Source organism: Bufo bufo, chromosome 4, assembly GCF_905171765.1.
Source record: "Bufo bufo chromosome 4, aBufBuf1.1, whole genome shotgun sequence".
Classification (NCBI taxonomy): Eukaryota; Metazoa; Chordata; class Amphibia; order Anura; family Bufonidae; genus Bufo; species Bufo bufo.
This window is the reverse complement of record NC_053392.1, coordinates 121406072-121433060: the sequence shown is the minus strand read 5'-3', so window position 1 is coordinate 121433060 and position 26989 is coordinate 121406072. Positions and strand designations below refer to the sequence as shown.

At 47.7% G+C, this 26989-nt stretch overlaps 1 protein-coding gene across 12 annotated transcripts in view; it reads right to left on the bottom strand.

The window, feature by feature from the left end:
• Positions 1–26989, bottom strand: part of TRIP12 (thyroid hormone receptor interactor 12) — a 193435-nt gene that overhangs the window by 41951 nt on the left and 124495 nt on the right. For 11 of the 12 annotated variants that reach the window (XM_040427793.1, XM_040427791.1, XM_040427792.1 and 8 more), the window contains 12 exons: positions 23337–23528; positions 22388–22539; positions 21562–21719; positions 20533–20606; positions 20090–20289; positions 19847–19974; positions 13739–13890; positions 13365–13507; positions 12741–12897; positions 6434–6532; positions 5318–5432; positions 4112–4266 (listed from right to left, as the gene is read on the bottom strand). In XM_040427793.1, coding sequence (XP_040283727.1) covers positions 4112–4266; positions 5318–5432; positions 6434–6532; positions 12741–12897; positions 13365–13507; positions 13739–13890; positions 19847–19974; positions 20090–20289; positions 20533–20606; positions 21562–21719; positions 22388–22539; positions 23337–23528 — 1725 coding nt within the window. Of the gene's footprint in view, positions 1–4111; positions 4267–5317; positions 5433–6433; positions 6535–12740; positions 12898–13364; positions 13508–13738; positions 13891–19846; positions 19975–20089; positions 20290–20532; positions 20607–21561; positions 21720–22387; positions 22540–23336; positions 23529–26989 lie in introns of those variants that run through there. The other variant, XR_005778204.1, reaches the window with a different exon arrangement.

Genomic DNA, 26989 nt, shown 5'->3' with positions numbered 1-26989 from the left:
AAAAAATGCTAGCGATTCCCCCGTAAAGGAACATTTTTGGAGGGTAATGCCACAGGAAGCATGTGATGGCAAATTACTGAAGGAATAGTATCCAGTGGTAGTGCGATCCTCTGGTTAAGGAAGGGGGTAGTGCGATAGTCAGAAACGCAAACCACAGAAGTGTAATTACCCCACCTATGGAGGGGGGGGAATGCCTACGGTAAGCACTGCACTCAGTGGCAGAGCAATCACTCCACCTATGACAGGGCGTAACATATTCAGCAAGTACTGTAACCCGAGGTAGTGCAAGTACCTCACCTACCGAAGGGGGTAACGCATACAGCAGGAACTTGCATGCGACGAGTTCAGTACCCGGCGGGAAGTGTCCATTACTTCACCCAAGTAAGGGGGCAATGTATACGTAAACACTGCAACGGCAGTGAGAATGCCATAATGCCACCTATACAAGAGACTAATACATACAGACAGTACTGTGCCCAGTGGAACTGCAATTCCGCCACCTACGGAGCTGGGGACGCCTATGGCTGGCATTGAGACCAGTGCTAGTGTGGTCAGTCCACCTAAGGAAGGAGGTAATACATAAAGGTAAGTACTGTAAGTAGTAGTGCAAATACCGCCTAGGGAAGGGGGTAATGCATACACCAGTACCGTAATCTTGGAAGATTGAACAGGATTCATGTCAGAGTCCGAATAACTGAACCCCCCGGAACTAAACCCTCCAGGGGAGGAAGGGTGGGAGTGCGAAGGTGAGCCAGGAGGAAATATGACCTGCTCTGGCCCGCTCGTGTGCAGTTCCACCTCTCAGCTTTTAGCCCATGGCTGTTGCAGGCCGCGCCGGTGTTGATATAACAACCAAACTACCCCGGGGGTGGAATGGAACTCCTAAAGGTCCACTTACTGGATTGCGCAGGTGGAGCACTATCAACCAAACGGCCCGGAGGGCGGATTGGGAAACCTTCCGATGTACTCCACTGGATTTGCGCAGTTGGAGCATTATCAACCAAACGGCCTCAGAGGGTCGATTGGGAAACCTTCAGATATACTCCACTGAATTTTTGCAGGTGGAGCATTATCAACCAAACGGCCCGGAGCGCGGATTGGGAATCCTTCAGATGTACTCCACTGGCTTTGCGCAGGTGGAGCACTATCAACCAAACTGCCTGTAGGGTGGATTGGAAATCCTTCAGATGTACTCCACTGGATTTTGCGCAGTTGGAGCATCATCAACCAAACGGCCCCGGAGGGCGGATTGGGAACTCTGAGAAATCCTCCACTGTCCTGGATCGGGCACAGGCCCTGGGCTGAGGAGGGCAGGACCTGTATGCGCGCACTTTTTTATTTATTTCTTAAATTTTTTTTGGGGGGGTGAGGACCTAACCTCAAATGGACAAGGGGCAGGAAAGGCTGCATACTGCAATATTAAGGCACATTGTGCCTGCAGATAGAAACCCAGGGTAAGGGTAATCTGGTCACCGGCCTCAAAGATGTGGCTGGGTAGGAAGGGTTAAACTGTCCAAGGACCGGGGTGGAGCCAGCTGGCTTCCGGGGAGAATTCGCGCCAGAAGATGGACCCGGCCCCCCATACCTGAGGGTGAAAGTTGCGGCCTAGAAGGCCGCAAAGCCCCGGGAACTAAAGTTTTTACGCAGGCCGACCGGGACTCACCGCCAGCCAAACACAGTGGTATCTGGATCGGTGCAATGATGAGGCCGCCTGTGCCACCTGGCCGCGGGAGCCCGCCCCATGGGCCGGGAGAAAAACAGCGCGGCCGGGAAGAAATCGGTGGGCCCGAATGAAGCCGGGGCCTAGATTTTGTGGCGCTCCGCCGGTGGGAAACGGAGGTACCCAGAACGGCACTAGCAGGCGCCCAAAATGTATACCTGCCTAAAAGGTGCGGTGCTTGGCCGACCCGGGAGCCCGCCCGGTCGGTCTAAGAAAAGGGGGGCACAGAATGGAGCGCAGCAGGCGCCAGTTTCTGAATGTCCCCTGCCCGATATGAGCCACGTATAGATCGGAGGGGGGGGTGGGGAGAAAGAATCTAAAATGCCGCCTCTTCATTGCCCGATTTGTGAGGTGAGATGTGGCGACAGGTGGAGGACTCGCAGCCTCCTTAAGAAGGGACCATGGTGTGAGGGGGACAGAGAGGTACAGTAATACCTGTCTTCATCTGTGGTCTTCACCCTTCGTCTTGTACCAGCAGGGCCACCCCACGATCGCTGGCACCAGGCGTCAGGGGTCCGGGCAGAGAAGGGCTGGAGAGGAGGTGGCCCTCTTGCTGGCGGGAAGCAGGGGAGCGAGGTTGCCCTGGTCCGCTTTGTCTTCTTGGGGAGGCAGGGCGGTGGAACACCGGCCAGCCTCCCAGGGAGACAGGGTTCCTGTGCCCCATCCATGAAATCTGTGAAAAATAACTAAATTAAGAAAATCAAAAAAAAGCCACCCTGCTAAGCAGGGAGGTCTGCCTCCTACGACACTGAGCTAAAAACTGATATGCTCTCTCCAGGCTAGAGGGGGTATAGCCGGCAGGGGAGGAGTTATCACTTTTCAGCCTAGTGTCGCCTCCTAGTGGCAGCAAGCAGCTATACAAACGGTCCTGTGTCCCCCAATGATACAAGCGAGAAAGTAACATGTCAGATTTGCAAAAATAGACTGTCAGGAATGGGGTAAATGGCCCGGATGTGAAGTGGTTAACTGATGACCTATCAGTATCGGATTGGCATGGGTCCAATACCTGATCAGCTGTTTGAGAAGGCACTGGCGCTCACAGTAGCACAGTGGCCCTCTTGCAGCTTTGCCTAGACCAGGCATGCCCAACTTGCGGCCCTCCAGCTGTTGAACTACAACTCCCATAATTCCCGGACAGCCTACAGAAGGGCATGGAGGGAGTTGTAGTTTTACAACAGATGGAGGGCCGCAGGTTGAGCATCCCTGGCCTAGACCATGTGACGTCACATTCATCAGTTGTATGGCCTAGGTGCAGCTCAGCCCCATTGAAATGAAAGAGGCTGAGCTGTGATACCAAGCACAACCGCTATACAATGTACAGTGCTGTGCTTGGTGAGCTGAGAGAAGGCTGTGGCACAACTGCAAACGCCAGTGCCTTCTCAAAAAGCTCATATCCAGACGTTAGGTCATTAATTATAAATTAATTAAATCTTTAAAAACAACAGATCAACCCTCAAAAAAATGAATCCTTACCTCAGCTCCATAGCTGTAAATGGGAGAATGAAGTGAGGGTACTTTCACACTAGCGTTTTTGTTTTCCGGTATTGAGTTCCGTCACAGGGGCTCAATACCGGAAAAAAACTGATCAGTTTTATCCTAATGCATTCTGAATGGAGAGCAATCCGTTCAGGATGCATCAGTTCAGTCCCTCTTACCTTTTTTGGCTGGAGAAAATACAGTAGCATGCTGCAGTTTTCTCTCCGGTTAAAAAATCCTGAATACTTGCCAAAATGCCGGATTTGGCAGTAATTTCCATTGAAATGCATTAATGCCGGATCCGGCCCCAAGTGTTCCGGCAAAACGGATCCAGTTTTGCGGTCTGCGCATGCACAGACCTTTAAAAATGAGAGAGAAAAAAAATACTGGATCCGTTTTTCCGGATGACAACCGGAAAGACGGATGCGGTATTGCAATGCATTTGTGAGACTGTTCTGCATCCGGATTAGTCTCACAAATGCATCCGTTTGTGTCCAGATTGCCGCAAGTGTGAAAGTACCCTTAACAGGGCAGATTTACCGCATTGTGAATTCTGTAAAAAATGACACCTATAAAACTATTGGAGAATTACATTTTTTCCCAATTCCACCCCATTTGGATTTTTTTTCCAGCTTCTTCTATTACATGGTGCCATTAGAAAGTTCAACTTGTCCTGCAAAATACAAGTCCTCATACGGCTATGTGAATGGAAAAATAAAAAAAAGTTATGGCTCCTGGAAGACCAGAAGTACAAAACAATCGAAAAAAATTGAAAATTGCCTGGTCCTGAAAGGGTTAATGATTAAACAGTGCAAAAGTTTCCTTCTGAAAAGCAGGAAAACAATTAAACTGCAGGAGACTGATTACATGAGGATGTTTCACTTGGTCGTAAGGCTAAGGACTACTAACACTCACCAGTCTGAAGTCCATGATGGCTTTTGCCATTAATTTCCCAAGAAAACGAAATTTCATTTTCACTTTAGCGATATGTGCTGGTTTAGCGGTCCGACCAAAAGGAAGAGCAAACAGGCCCTGCATGTTGTGAACGTACTTGGTCCCTTCTTGAGTTCCTAGAAAGTAAATGATTTTCAATGGCTTCATTCAGAAATTCTGCTACAGATAACGAACGATATGAACTATACTGATAAACAGATGGCAACACAAAGAATGAGTCGGACTATCAAGTTTTAACCCCTTTTTACAGTGGTCACTAAGTGGCCTTAGGCTGGGCTGTCGCCTTTTTTACGGAGTCAGGTTCTTACTGTGAATGACTGGAGTGGCAGAAGTGCTGACCTTGGTTGTTTAACCCCTTGAAAACGGTCCTGTGAGAGGACTGAAATGTTGCATCTGTTCACATGGGTGAATAAAGTGTTTATACAGTTACAGATACAGCAGACTGTCGCCCATCGGCAGCCCACGAATGAGATCATGGGGCGCCAATGCCTTAGTATTGCAGTCAAGGCCTAATGAAGGCCCAGGCCTGCTTTCAGAGTATTTGTAGCAGGCTGCGCCAATCTGGCAGTTAACAGCACAGCACTGACAAAAGTTATTGCATAAACCATTCCAATGTATTATATTATAGAAGGGATCAAAAGATCACCTATTAATGGGGTTGACCAGTTTACTTTATTGATTATGTATCCTCAGGATCAGATCAGCAGGGGTCCAACTCCTGGCATCCAGCTAATCAGCTCCTCGAAGAGAATGCAGCGCTCGTATTGGGGTTGTGTTCTACTCACTGTTTACCTGCCTGACATTGCAGTGGCAAGAAGGTGTAATTGCAGCTCCTCTGTCCCATTCACTTTAATGGGAAGGAGCAGACTGAGTAATATTATTTTTTTTTTTACACCCCCCACATCCAGAAAGAGTTAGGGTACTTTCACACTAGCGTTATTCTTTTCCGGCATTGAGTTCCGTCCTAGGGGCCATTAAAAATTACAACTTGCACCACAAAAAATAAGCCCACTTACCACCACATTGATGGAAAAAAAGTTACAGCTCTTGGAATTTGACCATAAAAATGAAAATCATGTTGCCACTGAGGCCCAAAACAGGCTGGTCACTAAGGGTTTCTGTTCTGAGTTGGAAAACAAAAAATCCTTTGACAAAAGTCATACTTACCTTTAGGGTTAGTGAGCGTGAATTCTTCACCTCTCCATAGGCCAAGGTCGGCTCTCTGTAATTCCTGAGATACAAGTGCATAAAACTCCAAAGTGGGTCCCAATCCAGTTCCAACCTAAAATGTACACACAATGAATATTAGAATTAAGGTTCAGGGCATATCCCTGTTTTCACCCAAGCAGCCCCCCCCCCGGATATAAGCATCAGAGCTTTTCGTGCTCTGATGCTCTCCCTTGCACTGTGCTGTATCGTGAAGGGCAAGGGATGTTTGTTTATATTTTTAACAATGATAGGCGGAAGCTTCCGCCTAGCAGTGTCCATGATGTCACCGGCACTGATGGGCAAACCTAGCTTTACCCATAGAGAGCCAGGTATGTCACCGGATCTCCAAAAAAAGCCTTTGCCCTGTTTTATTCAGCGCAGGGCAAAGGAGAGCATTGGGGCATGGAATGGACATAGGGACTGCCTAGGTGAAAACAGGGATATGTGTGGGTTCAGCTCTGAACTGTGACAACCCATTTAACAAGTCTGTACAATACATATGACATGATGTACAAATGAACTGCATGGAGTAGACCTGAAACCCAGTCCTTCCATTTCCTGGCACAAATGAAAATCATGCCTAATACACTGCCTGCCATCTACAGAAATTTTAAGTTTCAAAGCATTGCAGTATTCCTACTGTTAAATGAAAAGCACTGCATTACAGAACCAGAATCTCCAAGACCAATTAAAAAATATAAAAAATGTTACGGGGGTTAGAATACAGAGATTTTTATTTTCTACGTTTTTTTTTTCAGTGTTAAAACCCAAGAAAAACTATATAAATGTGGTATTGGGAATGCCAAAAAATAAAACCTGTAAAACTATGGCAGAATTGCATTTTTCCCCCCTTTGATTTAGAATTTTTTTCCAGCTTATGATAAAGAAAAATAAAAAAAAAAGGAAAAAAACCCTGGTTGGCGATGAAGGGCTTAAGGTATGAATGAAAGGATAAATATGTTTTTCAGGTGATTGTATAGAGCTACTTTTCATTTTGATCTGATACTTAGTGGTACCTTACTTCAACTGCACTATATGCAATGATACAGCATGAAATGCATGGCGGTAACTCACTTCATTCTCATACTGGATCTCCAGCATAGCTCGTGAGCTTCCCAGATCCTGCATCACAGATTCAGCTTGTTTCAGAAGCTCATCTCTATTCACAGTGCGCTGAAAGAGAAAGGACATATGAGTGCTGTGCTCAACCAGCAGGAATAACTAGATTTTTGTAAAACTTACCAGTAAAATCTCTTTCTCACTCTTCATTAGGGGACACAGAAACTGTGGGTATAGCTATGTCCTCTAGAAGGCGTTGACACTAGCAAAAGCTGTTAGCTCCTCCCCTGGCAGCTATACCCCCTCCAGCCTGGAGTGAGAGCTTCAGTTTGTGAGAAGCAGACGTGTAATTGCCACCCTGGATGCCGCCAATGCCTTGCGAGGACCCTCCGGGATGACAAAAAAGGAGGAGTCCATACGCCGGATGGAACTGGAGGCTGGCAAATAAATAGTCAGAGCCCTGACAACATCCAAATGGTGTAACTCCCTTACCCTAGGGTGTGAAGGGGAGGGACACAGTGATGGAAGGACAATTTCTTCATTGAAATGGAATCAGAGACCACCGTCGGGAGAAGAAATGAACGGGCCGTAGAACCGCTTTATCCCTGTGAAGAACCAGGAAGGGTCTCTGCAAGAGAGCGCCCCAACCCGGACACCCGTCTGATGGATGTGATAGCCACAAGAAAAAACTACATTCCAGGACCGGAGTCGGAGAGACATCTCCCGCAAGGAGACTAAGTTCAGATCCCAAGGCGGTAAAGGAGGACGGTACGGAGGAACCGTAGGCGCCATTCCCTGAAGGAAGGTTATTATGGGCTCCAGGTGGGTCAGAGGACGCTGGAAAAGGATAGAAGCGCGGAACCTGACCCATCAAGAAACCAAGGGCCACACCAAAAACCCAGGACCTCAGCATCCACCCCTGCTAAAAGGAAGCGCTCCACGGAAACGGTAATTGGTCCACCGAAGTCCCCTGAGCCGAAGAGGCTTGTGGGGAGACTGAGAAGCTGGCTGATAAACTACCAAGAAAAAAGCGCCTGAATGAGGCATGTCCAACCGCAAGCCAATCAATATATTGGTTAGGTAGAAGTAGAGGCGATATGAGAATCACCGGCGGTGAAGAGTTCTGTCAGGGACCGGGTATGGACGGTGTAGCAACGATGATCGACGAAAATTCCGACCAGACCAAGATGGGAGACGAACTCCTGCCTTGAGGAGGAAGAATAGAAGGGGTGTTCCGTTCCAGGAACGAAACTCCATCAACGGTGGTGAGTCGTGACAGCACCCACGCCCGGGCTGGCGTGGTGAGTCTCGTAGTCTAGCCACAGAATGTGCAGTGAAAAGGCATGACAACCATCGGACTGACGTGGCAGTCATTAGTCAAGTCTAGAGAGGTAGTTGTAGAAACGGGTAGTACACCCAGGACCAACGGGTAGGATTCACCTGTAGAAGGAGAATATGGAAAACATCACAGCCCAACAGTCGGTCCAGAACAAGACTGGAAGAAAAAAACACAAACAATACCCTGCATCAACGCAGATGAGGGGAAGTAGTAACGTAGGAGCTACCAAGGTTTGCGGAGTGACCGTGAACTCTGAGCCAGAGAAGAAAAAAACTGAAGGAAAAGGGGGCAGGGCAAACCCATTCCCCATCTGAGACTGGCACTAAACGAAGTAGAAGTAGCCACCGGATGATAGTGGCGGCGCCATACTCCGCCTAAGGAGGAGGCCATGCAGCGTACACCACCGAATTCGGCGTTCGAAGAATCCGTCACCTGACGAAGGAGCCTTGCAGGAGGAGCCAAAGTATGTAATGGCTACTCCAGGACCCCCGTACCGTAGGAGCCGCAGCGTGCCCCGCCAGCAGAAAACTGAGTGGCAGACTAGGGGAATCCGGTAGAAGCCATGGCATCATACTGCCTCAGGGAAGGAAAGCTAACCTTAAACACTCCACCTGGGAAGGGCGTCGAACAGGAACAACCGCCAAGCCAGCGTCAGGGTGGAACCCCTACCTGAGGGAATGCCCCACTGCAGCGACTGCGAACGCTAGTACCAGCGTAAAAACCGCACCAGCTGAGGGGAACACACTGCAAAGCTAAACCAGAGTGCCAGCACAACCACTTCCCACATCAGGAAAGGTGGATAGAAATATAGAGTCAGTGTAACACTCGACTTGCTGGAACGTAAACACAATATTACGTGCCATGGTGTACGCACTACATATTGTTGAAGACACATATTGATTCAATGGAGGACCATGGAGATAGGGAACGCTAGGACACATGAGTGGCGCTGGGCAACCCCCTGAGGAGAGAGGTTGTCATATTCATGCCCCAAACCGGCACTGAAGGAAAGGGACACAACGTGGAAACAGCCACAGTATCCACTAGTGGCACCGAAATACCATTAGAAGAAGAGTACAGGGCACCAGAGTATCGATACTCTCTACGATCCACTTGTATAAGAAGCTAAGGCATCTATAGCCGTGGCGCAGATGAAGTGCAACATCCAAGATGTGTACTCATTCCTCACGGTAGTGGATCACTTGTGGACGGGGCAATGTTGCAATTGTCCCTCCAATGAAATGGGGTAATGCTTGCGGCAAGCACTGCACTCAGCAAGTACTCCACCATGAAGGGTGGCAGTGCAGTAATGCATCTAGCAGGAACCGAATCCAAGTAGAGAGAGTACGCCTCTTACGGAAAGGGCAAGGCATATGGAGAGTCCCGTATCAATACCCCACCTACGTAAGGGGGTAAGACCTACAGTAAACACCGAACCAGGGATAATGCCATAGCGCCACCTATGGAAAAGGCTAATGCGTACAGTAATTACTGTCCCCAGTGGGAATGCAGTTCCGCCACCTACTAAGAAAGGGGGAACGCCTACTGCCGGCACTGAAAAGTTTTAGTGTGGTTAGACCCCAATGGAGGGAGGTAACATCCAAGGGAGTACTGCATCCAGTAGTAGTGCAAATACTCCGCCTAAGGAAGGGGGTAATGCTGTCTACCTCGGACGCCATCTTGGAAGATCGCACCGGAATCACAGCCGAGACCGAACCACTGATCTCCAGTGAGAGGAGGGTGCGACTGAGGGTGACTCTAGGGAGGAAGGGTGGGGGTGTGGAGGTGACCGAGGAGGAAATTATCGTGCTCTGGCCCGTTGTGTGCAATCTTAACTCTCAGAATCTTGTCCATGGCAGTCGCAGGCTCGCCGGTGGGAGTTATCAACTGTAACGGATCTCCTAGCACCCCGACCGGGTACCTCCGTCGATGGATGCTCCTACCGCTTCCCGAGGACTCCAAGCACTCCACTCTACACCATAACCGCCACAGACCCCACAAACCGCTGAAGCTTGGTTGAGGTCTCGCCGTCTCCTACCCACCCTGGACCTACGACAAGGCTCCAGTGGGTGAACAGCTCTTACAAGAGCTAGTAGTTATAGGCAGGGGAGTATAGCAAATCTTCAGCATATAGCAATCCCCCAGTGTTGATCAGTTACCCAAACACCAGCCTCAACATGATGAAGGGTAAAAACAGGAACTCTTTATTGAACACACAAGCATTGACATACACATTTTCCAACAAGGTTACCACCCACAGGGTTTTGTAAAGACAACCAATAAACACTTACAATACAGTAAAACACTCCCACACAAAAATCCTCCCCTCTGCCTGTGATACAATTACCTTACACGGGTTAATGTAATCATCACAGGCAGGAGAATACACAATGTCTTCTGTCCTGGAGACAACCGAGGAGTAATTCAATTATCTCTCAGGACAAAGGGAAATCGCCAATACACACGTGGAGACAATAGGACAGACATCACTACTCAAATATAAAATGTCCCACCCTTTACAGTACACATAGACATTTAACATATCCCAAAATGGCACGAATTAGACCAGAGGTTCAAAAGTTTAGCATGGGCTGATGAGAGGGCCCATAATCCTGGGGCAAGAGGCTGGCAAACAGGCCCCTCCAAAACCCATTGGCGAGGTTGGTTTCGCCACATCAACCAAACTACCCGGAAGTGGAATGGGAGCTTCTAGAGGTTCACTCACCGGATTGCGCAGGCAGTGCTTTATCAACCAAACGACCCCGGAGGGAGATTGGGAAGTCCGGAGATCCACCATTGGATCGCGCAGGTGGAGGATTATCAACCAGACGAAACCGGAGGATGGAATGGGAACTTCCAGAGGGTCTGCGCTGGATGGCGCAGGTGGATTTTATCAACCAGACGACCTCGGAGGGTGGAATGGGAATTTTAGAGGTTCTGCACCGGATCGCGCTGGTGGCGAATTATCAACCAAACTATCCCGGAGGACGGATTGGGAATCCAGAGGTCCTGTACTGGAGAGCGCTGAAGAATTATCAACCAAACGGCCCTGGAGGACGGATTGGGAATCCAGAGGTCCTGCACTGGAGAACTATCAACCACACGGCCCAGAGGGTGGATTGGGAATACTTCAGCTGTGCTCTCTGGATCTGCGCAGGTGAAGGAATATCAACCAATGACCCAGGAGGGGGATTGGGAACTATGAGGTGTCCTTTTTTGTCCGCTATAGGACAGGGGCCCAGCCTGGTACAACACAGACAGGGTGGTCTTGCGGTGATGAGGCTCAGGGGGGCCCGTATGAACGCGTATATTTTTATTTTATTTATTTTTTGTTTTATAAAACTTGGCTGACCAACATCAAGTGGGCAGAGAGGCAGGAAAGGGTTAACTGTTATAACTTGGAGGCACCTATACTGAGATAGAATCCTCAGGCTCTGGTGCTGGCCGTCAGTGGCTGGCCAGAGGGGTTAAGGTGTCCTGGAGAGGGCGGGGCCCAGCGGCTTCTGGGGGAGGGGGGTGGGAAGTATTCGCGTCAGAGCACACCCCCCACTCCTATCAGGGAAGTTATTAACCCCCTAAGAGCCCTAACACCAGCAGATCAGATAGGGGAGAGCCTCCTTCGCTCCCTTCCGTGTGTGTCCACCGATGCATGTTCCCGGACTGTAGCGGGGGCGGTCGGGTATATGCATGAGTGCACGCCGGACCGAAGCTGTCGGTCGGCCGGGCGCAGAGGAACCTGAATGAGAGCGCATGAGCTCTCCTGCCGCTGAAAATATAATCCCCGTCATCGATTCCCTCCCTCCCCGGAATGCTGCGGCGGCCGACATTGACCCTGGTGTTAACCCCCTTAGGAGCGGCGCTACAGGTGCCCGCTCCCGAAAGAGAGGAATCTGGTGGCTGCGAAGTTGGACCGGTCTGGGGCTGAGAGGACAGCACTCACACCTTAACCCAGGTCCCGGACCGCAAGGGAATCACTGGTTCCTGCGCATGGCCTCCCGCAGTGTAGCAGCGCCTGCCTGGACGTTATTAACACCCTAGTGCCCGCCATAGCCAGCACCTGCTCGGCCTAGGGAGTGCACAGGCGGGGAGTGAGAGGGAATCCTGGTTCCTGCGCAGGGCCTCGCGCAGTATAGCAGTGCCTGCCTGGACTTAACCCCTTAGTGCCCACAATAGCAGCGCCTGCTCGGCCTAGGGGGAAGTGAGAGGGAATCCTGGTGCATCATAATAAGGCTGGTGCCTGTTTCCTGGTGCTCAAATCCTAGGACAATTGTCACCAAGAGGGAGGGAGGGATACTTACCTAGTCCCGTGTACTCACCTCTCTCATCCTCTTCTCTTCACCCTCCCTAAGTGGAACCTCAAGGTCACCTTCTCCAGCAGGGTCACCTCCTCAGCAGCTGGCAGGAGTCTGGTATGGCGGGAGGATCTTCTCTTTGGCGGACCTAGGTGACCCCTTGGCTGGCGGGAGGCAGGGGAGCGAGGCTGCCCTGGTCCACCTGGTCTTCTGTGAGGGAGGCAGCCGTGCGGGTGACCGGCACTGGCGCAACTTGACCCCGGGAGAACAGGGAGGCGAGGCGTCCACTGTTGTCCCATCTGAAAAAGAAGGAAAAAATAAACTAAAAAAAAAAAATCTTCAGGAGGTCTTGCCTCCTATTGACACTAGAAAAAACTGAAGCGCTCTCTCTAGGGGAAGAGCTAACAGCTTTTGTTAGTGTCAACGCCTCCTAGAGGACATAGCTATACCCACGGTTTCTGTGTCCCCCAATGAATATGGGCGAGAAATAAAATTTACCTTGCTCCTGTTCTTACTAAAGTAATTGTTCTGGAACTTCAGTATGACAGTAACAGGAGAAGAACAGTAACAAGTGTAAGTACACGATTTCTTTCAGATTTATATTAATGACAATGGGACTGGTGTGATTTGTTTCTTTAACGGGACTAAATGCAGTAGCACCCCCACTTCCCCAAACTCACTCAAATCTTACCTTTTTTCTGTCTAGTCTAGGAGCCACTCTGCTGTCCTGAGAATCTGACTGGTTGATTTCGGGGTTAGTGTCAAGAAGCCTCTGCATTGCCCGATCTCTGTCAAATGCAGTCACGTAGAACAACATTTGTCGCGTGTCAAACGGAAAAAAGAATGGACTGAAATGAAAATAAACATTCAATATGAGTTTTTTTTTTTTTTTTTTACAGTTTAAAACAAATTTTTATTGTTTTCAGAAGAAAAAGAACAGGTAAGTGTTACATACAGAGTACAAAATGTATGTTTTGTCTGCATGGTGTCATCATTTTCAACATAGTAATTAACAGAGCAGGTTATATAATCATTACTACTTAGCAACCAAGTAGTCTAACACATTAAAAGGCATTTCCCATCACTAACACATATACTATCAATAGGATATGCCATAAATCACTGTTGGTCCAAAGGCTAGGACTTACATGGTGGACAAGTCAAAGGGCTTCTCCCTAAGAACCAATGAGTCATGGCACTACACTGACATTTTAGCAACTGGTAGGGTTCACAAGGTCAGATCCGCATCAATTCATGTATGGCATAACGCATAAAAATGCGAGCAACATTAGTGGTAGGAAAAATCACAACTTACCAGCTTTTCCCGAGCTCTGTTAACCAAGTGGGAATATTCCCTGTCATGATAACCAGAGGATCTTGCAGCTGCCTGTTTGCCTTTGCAGTCAGTTTGCTATTGATAAATTCCGATGTAGAAATAATTTCTTTGCAGACAGCATTCTAAGAGAAATCACATAAAAAAAGTATATTTCCAAGGGGGAATGTACATTTCGCAGGGTGAATACTTGGAATCATCTGTTAACTTGGCAGTGTTTAAATAATTTATAGACTGCAGAAAAAAACACCACTGCATACATTTCACCACTATTCACTATAGCCCCCCTAATTATCATAGTTTAACCCAAAACTGATTCTGATAAAGCATAGTACAAATATAATGGTGCAACTTACATCAAACAGGTAATACCAGTATCTACTGATAGCATGAAGAACCCTCAGAAGTATCACTACATCAAGGGATGGGTCATCAAAAGTGATATTTTCAGGTGGGGTGGAGATGAGGTAATTGTCTAAAGGATTAGCAGTTCTTGGGCACACTCCATCTGTGTACAGAAGAAAAATAAATGTTAAAACCGTCTTTGTTAAAATCAGTTTCAAATGACATAGGAGAACAAAAATCCCTCAGAATTGTGCATTGCTGTGGTTATGGAAGGTGCACTGTATGTATGAGCAGCCAAAACTGAAATCCATCTTCCCCCAAAGCCACCAGCTAGGAAATACATACATATTAGTAAATCAGAAGTTTAACAGTTTGTTTTCATTTGCAAAAGGGTCATGAAGAAGTATCACCTTTAATTTAGAGTCTAAGCAACTGCCGGTAAAAACAAGATTTTTGTGAAACTCACCTGTAAAATCTCTTCTCGCTTAGGTCATTGGGGGACACAGGACTGTGGGTAATGCTGCTTGCTGCCACTAGGCTGAAAAGTGATAACTCCTCCCCTGCCAGCTATACCCCCTCCAGCCTGGAGAGAGCATATCAGTTTGTGCCCAAGCAATAGGAGTAGGAGAGAAAAACCATACGGTAAATAACCAATAACTGACCAATGACAGTCTGATCGAACCAGAACTGAGGGCCATACTGGCTCCTCAACCGCTATCATTTACGGCAAACAGAAATCACTGGGTGGGAGCTGTGTTCCCCCAATGAACTAAGCGAGAAAGAGATTTTACAGGTTAGTTTCACAAAAATCTAGTTTTCTCGCTCGTATCATTGGGGGACACAGGACCGTGGGGCGTCCTAAAGCAATCCACGGGGAAGGAAACAAATCACACGCCCATGGAGAAAACGCCCTCGAGAATGTGTAACCCACTGTCGTGAGCAGCATCCGCCGATGCCTAGGAAGGCACCCGGTAAAACTTGGTGAACGTGTGCCCAGAAGACCAAGACACTGTCTTCTACAACTGGAAAGCTACTGCATGACGGAGATGAACCCGAGAAGCGCCGACCGCTGGTCGGGTGGGCCAAAACTCAGCTGGGCGGTGCCTTACCCCGGGAGCGGAATGCCTAAGCAACTGTTAAACAGATCTACCTGGAAAACATCCCTTGGAGGCCGCCAGCTTTGACAAGGACCTCCAGGAAAAAAACAGGTAAAGTCCGTACGGAGGTAAGCGCTAGTCATGGACAAGCAAACCTCAGAGGCCAAATCACATGGCTAATGGAAAGCTCGCTCTGTATAATGCGAGGGAGAAAGAAGAGAAATCTATGTCTGATGACGTGGAAGGGTGACCACCTTCTGCGAAGAAAGAGAATACTGGGCGGAGCACTGGCTTATGTTCATGATAAAAGATAAAAGTATGTACAAGAAGGCGTATCAACTCCGAAAAACGTCGGGTGGATGATCCCGCCAGCCGGAATGCCGCCTTCCCTGAAATAAAAAGGAGAAGACTACGTCCCAGAGGGAGGGCCTGTTCCTCACTGAAACGCCACCAAACAGCCGGCTCCTGGCCACAACTGTGAAAGTAGAACTAAAAATCCAGGTCCGCAGGATCCTCCTCTGGTCAAGAGAACGCCCCCTAGGAAGCGGTAAATTGGTAGACCAATGCCCTTATAGCCATAGAGGCTTGTGGTGAAACTTCTAGCGAGAGAAGCTGTTTGAGAAACCACCGAGAAAAAAAGCGAGCCAGGCATGCCCCACTGCAGGTCAAAGAACCAATACCTCGGAGAAAGGTAAAAGTAAAGCCGATGTGAGCATCACCGGTGATGGGAAGCCCCGTCAGTGACCATATATTGACAATGTGGCAACCCTGCCTGGAAGGGCAGATGAGTGGAACAAAGATGAGAGAAACACTCTTGCCAGGTGGAGTGCGATTAAGACGTCCAACGCCTCCACCATACCCGAGGAACACTGGTCACGTGGAAAAAATAGAGATGGGCTTCCAGAGTCGTACAACCCATGGCTACTGGTCAGCTAGACAGAAGGGGAAGGTGGTCAGTCATCCAGTTCGAGGAGGGACAGGAAAGGAAAAGAGTGTGCCGTTCCAGGGACGAAACCCCTACCAGCGGTGGCAAGGCGTGACAGACAACCGCTCTACCCGTCGTGGGGAGACTTAGTCCACACCCGGAATGAGCAGAGAAAAGAATGACCACCATTGGCTTGAGGTGACGTAGACATTACTCCTATCTGAAGAGAGGTAGCACCGATGGCGTCACAGCATCAACTATTAGCACCCAAATCCCGCTTATAATGGCAATCTAGTGGTTGACGAGTGCCGCAGGGACTAAGCTACCCAGTAGCTACCCGAAGGTAGGTGCGGAACAGCAATGGCAATTACGCCATCGCAACGCCCGAGTTGACGACAGAAGGACAACAGTTGTCAGAGCAACGGTCAATTATCGGTAGTGTAAACCAGTAAGAGGCCAGAGCTAGAGCCCATTCCCATCGGAGACCGGCGCTCTACAGAATCTACTCCAGCTGAGGAGGAGGCCACAACGTAGAGGCCACTGATTCCAATGTTAGAAGAATCCATCACCTGATGAAAGAGCTGTGCAGCAGGAACCCAAGCATGTAATGGTGACGCAAACACCCCTTGTGCAGTAGGAGCTACCACATGCTCCGCCAGCGTAAAACTGAGGGGGAGATCTGAGGACATCCAGTAGAAGTCATGGTACCATGCTGTCCAAGTTAAGTAGAGCTAACCTTAAACACTCCACCTGAAAAGGGCGCTGAACAGGAGCAACCGCCGAAGCAGTGCCAGGGGAGAACCCCTACCTGAGGGGGGCTGCCCCACTGCAGCGACTACGATCATCTAGCCCTAGCGTGAAGTCTTCCCCTGCGAAGGAGAACCCGTTGTAGTAGTCACTGCAGAGTGCCAGCATAACACCCTCACCTAGATAAGGAAGAGTGGTGGACAAAGAATCTAGAGTCAGTGGAATATTCTGCTTGCTGGGTGGTGATCATAGTATTCTGTGTAATGTGACTGACCTGAACAGTTGAGGCCCATGGGGATGGGGGGTCTCTAGGACACACAAGTGTTGCTTGGTGACCCCCCTGAGAGCACAAAGGTTGACATTTTTGTGCCCCAACCAGTGCCGGAAGAAGAGAAGGATACAATATGGAAGTAGCCATAGTATCCAGTGGCAGTATCCATATGCCACTAGATGGAGAGTACCAGGCACCAGCGGGTACCGACTTGCCACGGAGCACCTGTAAAGGAAGCCAAAGCATCTAGTGTCATGGTGTAGCTGAAATATAGCATGCAAAGATGCTTAGTGATTCCCCCGTTAGATCATTTGTAGAGGGTAATGCCACAGGAAGCATGTGATGGCAAATGACTGATGGAATAGCATCCAGTGGTAGGGCAATCCTCCGATTAAGGAAGGGGGTAGCGCGATAGTCAGAACCGCATCCAACAGAAGTGTAATTACCCCACCTATGGAGAGGGGGGGGGGGGGGAAGAGTCCTGTACCCAGTGGGAAGTGCAATTACTCCACCTAAGTAAGGGGGTAATGCATACGGTAAACACTGCAACGGTAGTGATAATGCCATGATGCCACCTATAAAGAGGCTAATGCATACTGACTGTACTGTGCCCAGTGGAACTGCAATTCCACCACCTACAGAACAAGAGATGCCTATGGCTGGCATTGAGACCAGTGCTAGTGCGGTTAGTCCACCTATGGAAGGAGGTAATAAATAAAAGGTAAGTACTGTACCCAGTAGTAGTGCAAATACCGCCTAAGGAAGGGGGTAATGCATACACCAGTACCGCCGGCTAGCATGGACGCAATCTTGGAAGATTGAACCGGATTCATGTCAAAGTCCGAATAACTGATCCCCCACAACTATCCCCTCCAGTGAGAGAGGGTTCTGAGCGTGATCCTAGGGAGGGAGGGTGGGGGGTGAGCAAGGAGGAATTATGTCCTGCTCTAGCCCGCTCGTGCGCAGTTCTACCTCTCAGCCTCTAGCCCATGGTAGTTGCATGCTGCGCCGGTGTTGATATAAAAACCAAACTACCCCGGGGCTTGAATGGAACTTCTAAAAGGTCCACTTACCGGTTTGCGCAGGCGGTGCTTTATCAACCAAACGACCCAGGAGGGTGGATTGGGAAGTTCCAGAGGTCCTCCATTGTATTGCGCAGGAGGAGAAATATCAATCAAACGACCCAGGAGGGTGGATTGGGAAGTTCCAGAGGTCCTCCATTGTATTGCGCAGGAGGAGAAATATCAAACGACCCAGGAGGGTGGATTGGGAACTTTCAGTTGTCGTCCACTAGCTTTGCGAAGATGGAGCATTACCAACCAAACAGCCCGGAGGGCGGATTGGGAATCCTTCAGATGTACTTCATTGGATTTGCGCAGGTGGAGCATTATCAACCAAATGGCCTCAGAGGGCGATTAAGAAACTGTGAAATCCTCCACTGTTCGGGATAGGGCACAGGCCCAGTTGGTACACACAGCCAGGGTGGTCCTGTGGTGATGTGGGCTGAGGAGGGCAGGACCTGTATGGGCGCACATTTTTTAAAAAAATTTTTGGTGAGGACCAAATGGACGAGAGGCAGGAAGGGCTGAATACTGCAATATTAAGGCACATTGTGCCTGCAGATAGAAACCCAGGGTAATCTGGCGCCGGCCTCAAAGAGGTGGCTGGGTAGGAAGGGTTAAACTGCCTTGAGGACCGGGGGCAGAGACAGCAGGCTCTCGGGGAGAAAGATGGACCACATAGCCAGTCTTATATTCCCCAATTTGTTTAAATAGGCCAATAAACAAGTAAATTTTAGTAATATGTTTACAAATCCTAACTGAGGGTACTACACATTTTCTTACCTTTGCACACTTACATTTGCAAAAATTTTAACCTGCTTTGTTCTTTCCTTTCTATTTAACCAGTATCAGGTGAAGAACCTAAACTAAAGGGGTTTTCCAGAAGAATATGGATGAATTATCCTCAGGATAGGTCAATATCTGATCACTGGGATTCCAACATCCAGCACAGATCAGCTGTTTCAAGAAGTGGCAGCGTTCCAGTCTCCTAAACACCAACAAAGCACAGCACCATTCATTGTATAGCTGCTGCGCTTAGTATTGCACCCAGGCCCATTCACTTGAACAGGATTGAGCTGTGCATAGGCTATGTGACTGATGACTGAGACTCAACTAGCCTAGAAAGAGTGCCGCGGCCTTTTCAAAGAGCTGTTCATAGGGGTGCTAGGATTCAACCTCCCACTAGGACTGAAATGATTACGATTGAATAGAGTAATTCTAGACAAAAAAAAATAATAATTCTGTCATGTGACCACAGAGCAGGAGTGAAGCGCTTGCTATTACTCACCGCTCCGTGGAAACCCGCTGGCCCGCACCGCACTGTATCCTGACATATCGTCAGGTCATAGTGAATGTAAGCGCTGATGAGTTTTTATAAAGAAAAACGTTATAAATTGGATAATTAAAAACTGGATAATTATTTTTTTGTTATTAGAGTACTCGATTAATCGTTTGATAGAATACTTGATTACAAAAATAGTCGATAGCTACAGCCCTACCTCCCACCGATAAGATTAATGATATATCCTGAGGATAGGTGCCTTTCATTTTGAGTAATCCATTGAGGTCTCTTACAGCATCAAGTCACTGGCACTCCGACTTGTTGAATGAATAGAGAAAGTGACTTCTGGCCACGCTAAATTGTTGTAAATTTCAGCGAGTCAGACTGCTGGTCATGTGGTGCAGCAAGAGACTGGAACGGAGCAGATAAATAAAGGCACGAGTAATACAAGTAACTTCACTTGTTTCAATCTCCTATATCGCTAACATTCCAGACAATAATACAGTCTATGGGAGGTTGTTCAAATCTGGCATTTCATTTTTCCCCCCATCTACTAGAAGCTTGTTTATCAACTCTTCTACAATCATTCAATAATACAGAAAATATTTTAAATCTGGCAACATTCAAGTACATGGTTGCCAGATTAAAGGAATTTTACTTTGTATTGTATATTTCCAGAGTTCAGAGCAAATACTGACACACGAAAATGTGATCATTGTGATACTGTCAGCCTTACCGTGCCACAGTTCATCGTGTTTCTTCGAATTCCTAGGAGATGTTTTGGTTGGTGCAGTCTGGGCACGACCTCGCTTACCACCTACTGTATCCTTTGTGCTCTCTTCCTCTTCTCTGACTGGCTTGTACCTGCAATCAATACAGGATGCTTGAATAGTTGGCAAACATGAAAGAAGCACAGGGGTTTGCAAAGATCCAGATTTGGGTATTTCAACAATGTTGCATACATAACAGAAGCACATACCAGATAGTGTGGGTCTTGGTCCAGATACCCGCTCTTCCTAAAGGATTACTTTCATCATCTGTAGACTCTCTTTCCTCCTCTGTCTGTATACTATACTGTCTCACTGCTTGATATACTGTCATATTGTATGGAAGCAAGTGATCACCTATGTAAAACTGTAGCCGATGTCGTACGTTTCCTGAATTCAAAAACTGAGCAGCCTAGAGATGACAAGATACCAACAAATGTCCATTAATTCTTTACAAACAGTCAGCTTGACACAAGACTGCTATATATGTAGTTGAGCCCATAAACTGCCATGTAATAAACACCACTTGTTCAAATTGAACTTGTTCACTATTGAATATGGTAACTACCAATGATGTAGCATGTGGTGGCCTGGAGAAAATACCGTACACCTCCTCATAGTCATGGGCAATGCCTAACCAATAGCCCTCGCTTACCAAAGATTCATCAATTTCTTCATCAGAACCATCATCATCACTGTCCTCATCATCTTCTCTCACTCTGCCATAACCTAAAATAAAAAATTATCCATGAAAAAAAAAAGTATAAAAAGGGGTAGACCAGAGATACATTTTATTTTAAGGCCAGGAATGGTTAACAAAACAAAAAAAAACAAAACATCATTTATCCTCACCAATGCCGTTCTGATGCTGCTCTGGTCCCAGGTGCTCTTCACATCCTGGGTTGGCACAACACACAGGAAACTGGAAATGCCCACCAGCCAAGACAGGTCACCACTGTGGCCATTGATTGGCTGTGTGGGCATTTCTAGCAGTTTCCTGTTTGCAGAATCGGGACCAGAGCAGTGTCAGAATGGCACCAGCAGGGATTGGTGAAGATGAGAAATAATTATGTTTTTTTTATTTTTATTATATATATATTTTTTTTAACCCATCCATTTAAGAAACAAATTCCCCTGGACAACCCCTTTAAGCCATAATGTATCACCAGACAATTTAAATTAGAGAAACAAAAACCTGTCGCCACAACATGCAATGTAAACTGCAGACAGCATGATATAGAACAGGGAAGCTGAGCAGATTGATATAGAGTTTTGAGGCAAAACATTCAGTAAAACTTGTAATTTATACATTTATATCTCTGCTGTTTCTAACTTAAGACCACCCCTGTGTACAGCTTTAAGTGCATGGGTGAGTTGCTATCAGTGATTGATAGAATTCTCTGTATAAGGGTGTATACATAGATAGCGGTCAGTCACTGGTAGCTGTTCCCGGGGGTGGTCTTCAATTGAGCAGTGATATAAATGTATAAAATTACAAGTTTTAATGAATCTTTTCACATAAAATTATATCATTCTGCACAAACTCTCCTGCTCTACAACATGCTGCCTGCAGACTGCACTGCATTTTGCGGTGACCGTTCACTTTAAAAGGCATCTGAAAATAGTACTACATTAGAGCTTACACTAAAATCATAGAAAAAAAAACCAAAAAAAAAAAACCTACCTCTAACCACAAGATATCTCTCAATTGCTTGAACCAGAGCCAGTGGATCAATTTTAACAGGTCCACCTTTCCACTGCTTTACGTTAGTGCATTCTGGATGTCTCTGTAGTTGACATTTCAGCTGATGAGTATTAAAAAACTTTAGAGCTTGAGACCCTCTGGTAATAAAAAAAACAAAAACAAAAAAAACATTCTGTCAGAAAAAAATGCTTAAAGAAAGCCTTAAGCTTCACATTGGCATCATGGGTTTATGTTTGTACAGGAGTCATTTCCATTACAACTGATCCCTTTGACATAACGAATCCATCAGGCTTTATGCATGTTTTTTTTTTTTATAACTGGATATAATAGTCATTCAGGATGTCAAATAGCAAATGTGAATTTATGACTAGCAAACTGCAGCTTATCAGCAGATCAATCAAAATAACTGAAGAAAAAACCCTCAAGTGACTTTTAGACCTGATTCATACGACTGCTTGATCCAGGAAACATGGCCGTGGGTTGACTGCGGCTCCCCTGACCCAAACTGCAACAGTGATCAGTTCCCATCTGATTTTGAGTCTGTTGTACTGTACTCACATGATGATACTGTACAATATCTGATCGTGGGTCTATTGTACTGTATACAAAGGAGGATACCAGTATAGTACAAAAGACTTGTGATCAAATAGGACCTGAATATCACTATGATGGAGTCAGTTTGGGTCAGGGAGGTGCGGTCAGTCCGGGAGATGCGGCCGACACACAAGCAATGACAGAGCACAGTCATGTGAATCAGACACAGATCAGTGGAAAACGTAATTTACAAATCTTTAAAATGACATACCTGCTCCCTGTACCATTACCGCTGGGAAAGTCATGCACTTTGACCGGAAATTGTTCCATCTGACTGAGGCAGTTATTCATTTTGTGCACCAGTGCAAGCAAATGTCTATTTTCTGTTAGCTCTATTCTCCCAAGTGGTTCCTCTCCTGGAAGCTAAAATGTATAATGAAACACATCAATTATCCCTGTGCAACACCAAGAGACATTTAGCTTCACTGTCGAGCAATAAAGACACAGGCAAACATTTAGCAGAACTGTAAGTAACTGTGCAAGAAAGTTTCTGTATGATCTTTCTGTTCATAGCTGCTAAATGATAGGGAATAAGTATTTGATTGCAGGGACCCCCAGCTATCATAAGAACGGGGGTCCCAGAGTGCCTCATGAGAATGGAGTGGTGGTGTGGGTGTGTGATCTGCATCATGTTTCTGAATTTTGTTTATGCTGGCAGATAATTGAGCAGGGTAGTAAGGCTAAAGAATTCTTTAAATTCTGCTCATCATGAAATGTGGAATGGCATGACTTGATTGTTCTCAGATTGCTTATACAGGTCAAAAGGGGTATAAAAGAAATAAAAGCATCTTTACTCACCTCCACCATTGCCATTCTGACACTACTTCAATTCCTGGTCGCGGCTCAATATGCTGGAAAATGTCAGGATAAACCTTGCTCCGCAAAGTACAGGCTGAGGCGGGTCACAGATATAACGAGTGAATTGGCTTTTCCTGGGACATCGAGCTAGGACCAGGAAGTGAAGGGCAGTGGGGACCATAGCACTGAGTGATCCATACTTAAGTAAAAACATTGGGAAAACAGTGAGGTTGCTAAGGTCTGCCAGCTACCACATTTTAAATGGTGTTGTCATAGTAAATCCACGGCAACTGGTCTCTCCATTCGCCTGCTGCCATAACAAAAAGGTGTGTAAAATTTGGGTACTTATTCTTGTTACTTACTGGGGACACAAAGAAGACATGCAGAAACCTTTTCAGTCGAATATCTCTACTAACAGCATCTTTTTCACTCTTCGAAGTCAAGTACAGAAGTAGCTGCTTCACAAACCCACTGTGCTGGATTTCAAAAGAAGAAACATCAGACTCAGAGACAATGCTGCGGATTTCAACAAGGCACTCAACGCCACCATCCACCTGGATAAAGGAGATATTTAAACCGTCAGAGAAAAGGATATATCCACAATAACAGAGTAAAAGATTATTATTTTCTTGCCATATGCATTTGCTTAGGAGAAATAACATACACTACTCCTACATGTTTCAAAAAGACGACAATAAAGGGAGTTATTCAGCAATGGAAGCAGTGCCGTAGTTACGGCCTGTACACAAGCTGCCAGAGCAACACCTGAACAGCTGATTGGCGGGGGTGCGGGCTGTCGGTCCCCAACAACCCCTTTAAAGATATCTACTGAAAGGGTGATCTGTCATTTAGAAGATCTTTTTACATACACCCTGTTGGGTTAACTCGTAGCTCCTCACACATGACTGATTAGCTGAGGATTTTCCGCAGCAAAAAAAACTGCAGCATTTCTGCTTCTAAGGGCTCATGCTCACGAACGTATTTTATTTTCGTGTCCATTGCTTTTTTTCTTTTTCTTCGCTGACTGTATGCAGAAACATTTATTTTAATGGGTCCACAAAGAAATGGAACATGTCCTATTATTGTCCTCATTACGGACAAGGATAGTCCTGTTCTATTAGGGGCCAGCTGTTCCATTCAGCAAAATACGGAATGAACGAGAATGTCATCCGTATTTTTTGCGGATCGCAAAAACACATGCAGTCGTGTACATGAGACCTAGTCTACAGCAGAAGCTGCAGATTATATGCAGTTTTATGTTTTGCATTGAAAAGGATAAAACCTGCAATGAAATCCGCAATACTGTAGCTTTTCTGCAGCTACTGTACAACACTGAGGATTTGCTGCACAAAAAAGGAGATTTTTGTATAACTTACCAGTAAAATCTCTTTCTCGCTCTTCATTGGGGGACACAGGAACTGTGGTATAGCTATGTCCTCTAGGAGGCGTTGACACTAGTAAAAAGCTGTTAGCTCCTCCCCTGGCAGCTATACCCCCTCCAGCCTGGAGAGAGAGCTTCAGTTTGTGAGAAGCAGTAGGAGAAGTAAACCAAAGAAACAATGTGGAACACCAACCATGCCGAAAAAACAAACTGGGTTCTAACCGGCAACAGCCACAGCTGTGGTTGAACAACAATACTGGGTGGGTGCTGTGTCCCCCAATGAAGAGCGAGAAAGAGATTTTACTTGTAAGTTACACAAAAATCTCCTTTTCTTGCCCATATTCATTGGGGGACACAGGAACCGTGGGACGTCCAAAAGCAGTCCACAGGGAGGGGAAAAACCACAGACCCTTGGAAGCAAACGTCCCTGCAGACATCTAAGAAACTGCCGCCTGCAAGACCATGCGGCCTAAGGCAGCGTCCGCCGATGCATAAGTATGCACCTGGTAAAATTTTGTGAATGTGTGTAAGGAGGACAAGTAGCCACCTTACACAACTGTGCAGCTGAAGCGCGATTCCTCCGAGCCCAAGATGCGCCCACCGCTCTGGTGGAGTGAGCCGTGACACCTAAGGGCGGAACCCTGTCCCTGGCGCGGTATGCCTCCACCATTGCAGCCCACCTTAGAGGCCGCTAATCCCTTGCGAGGACCCTCCGGAGTGACAAAAAGGGAGTCCGTACGGCGGAAGGGAGCGGAGGCTGCAAAATAGATCTTCAGAGCTCTGACAACATCCAAATGGTGCAACTCCTTTTCCTTAGGGTGTGAAAGGAGAGGAACACCGTGAGGGAAGGACAATTTCCTCGATGATATGGAAGTCGGTGACCACCTTCGGAAGAAAGGAAAGAAGGGGCTGGAGAACCGCTTTATCCTTATGAAGAACCAGGAAGGGTTCTCTACAAGAAAGCGTTGCCAACTCAGACACCCGTCTGATGGAAGTGATAGCTACAAGGAAAACCACCTTCCAGGACAGGAGTTGGAGAGAAATCTCCTGCAGGGACTCACAGGGGTAAGCCTGGACCGCTAAGACGACTAAATTCAGATCCCAAGGCGGTAAAGGAGGACGGTACGGAGGAACCGTATGTGCCACTCCCTGAAGAAAAGTCCTTACAGGCCCGAGGGGCTGGAAAAAAAATGGAAAGCACCGAGACCTGACCCTTCAAAGAGCTAAGGGCCAGACCAAGGTCCAACCCTGGGAGAAGGCGGCCGCCCGCCCGGGGTCCCGTGGAAGACGGGATTGAAAAAAACCTGTCTGGAGGAAGAGACCGAAACTCGATCATGTATCCCGAGGATACAATCTCGAGTGCCCAAGCCTCGGAGACATGGGCCCACGGGACGTCCTGAAGAGGAGGAGGCGGCCCCCCCCCACCCTGTTGGGTGGGGGCGCAACTTCAGGCTGAGGACTGCTTAGCCGCAGGACGTCGAGCGACGTGAGGTCTGGGACGCCAAGAGAGCCGTGCCCGAAAGGATGGTTTCTTACGTCGATCTAGCTAAGTAAACCCGCCTCCCCCAGCGGAAGAGCTTGTCGCGGGGCGGGAACCAGTGAATCGAAGAAAGGGCCTGCCACGTGAGGAACCCCTAACATGAGAGGCCCTCTTAACTCTAGACTGTGAAAGATGGATGCTCTTGCCACCAGTGGCTTAAGAAATAATTTCATCCAGCAGAGAACCAAAAAGACGGGCGCCGACAAAGGGAAGTCCGACTAAAAAACGCTTAGAAGTCGCGTCCGCTGACCTCACCTTCAGCCAAAGCTCGCGGCGTAAGGTGACTGCAAGCGCCGAGAAGCGCAATGAGGGCGCCAGCATCCAGTGACGCCTCGCAGATGAACTTCCTCGCCTGGATGATCAGCTGCGCCAAGGATCGGAGACCCTGAGTAGGGACCTCGGATACCAAGTCCTGGTCCAGCTGGTTACCCCACTCAGAGATCGCCTTCGCCACCCACGCGGAGGCGAACACGGGCCTAAGGGCTGACCCCGTAGCAGCAAAGTGGGACTTCGTCAAGGATTCTATCCGACGATCTTCAGCTGGCTAAAGGGAGGATCCATCGGCTATAGGAGTAGCCGTATTTTTGGTGAGCTGCGCCATTGGTGGGTCCACCTTAGGAGGGGATGCCCACGTGGAAACAGAATCCGCTAGAAAAGGATATAGGATGTCCAGCTTCTTGGGGGCGGAAAAACGCATGTCTGGGTGATCTCAAGCCTTGGAAACCACCGCCGAAAAATCCCTATGGCGCGGAAACACCTTTGAGGCCTGTCTTGGACGGAAGAAGGATACCTCCTGTTAGTCAGTGGGGGAATTGTCCTGCACCCGGAAAGTGCCGCGGATGGCAGCAATGAGGCTATCCACAGTAGAGGCCAACTTAGAAGGCTGCTCCGTACCCATATCCAAATCTGAATTCTCAACCTCACCTTCGGAAGGCACGTCCCCAGAAGAAAAACCTGAGCGAGACCGTACACTGGGTGGAGAGGGAGATGCGTCAGAGGAAGAAACATGGTCTACTCTGAGACGCTTTTGTGAATTCCGTGCGCTGACGAAATCACAGGAGGGAAGTGACCTAGGGGGGGTTGCTCGAGCAAGA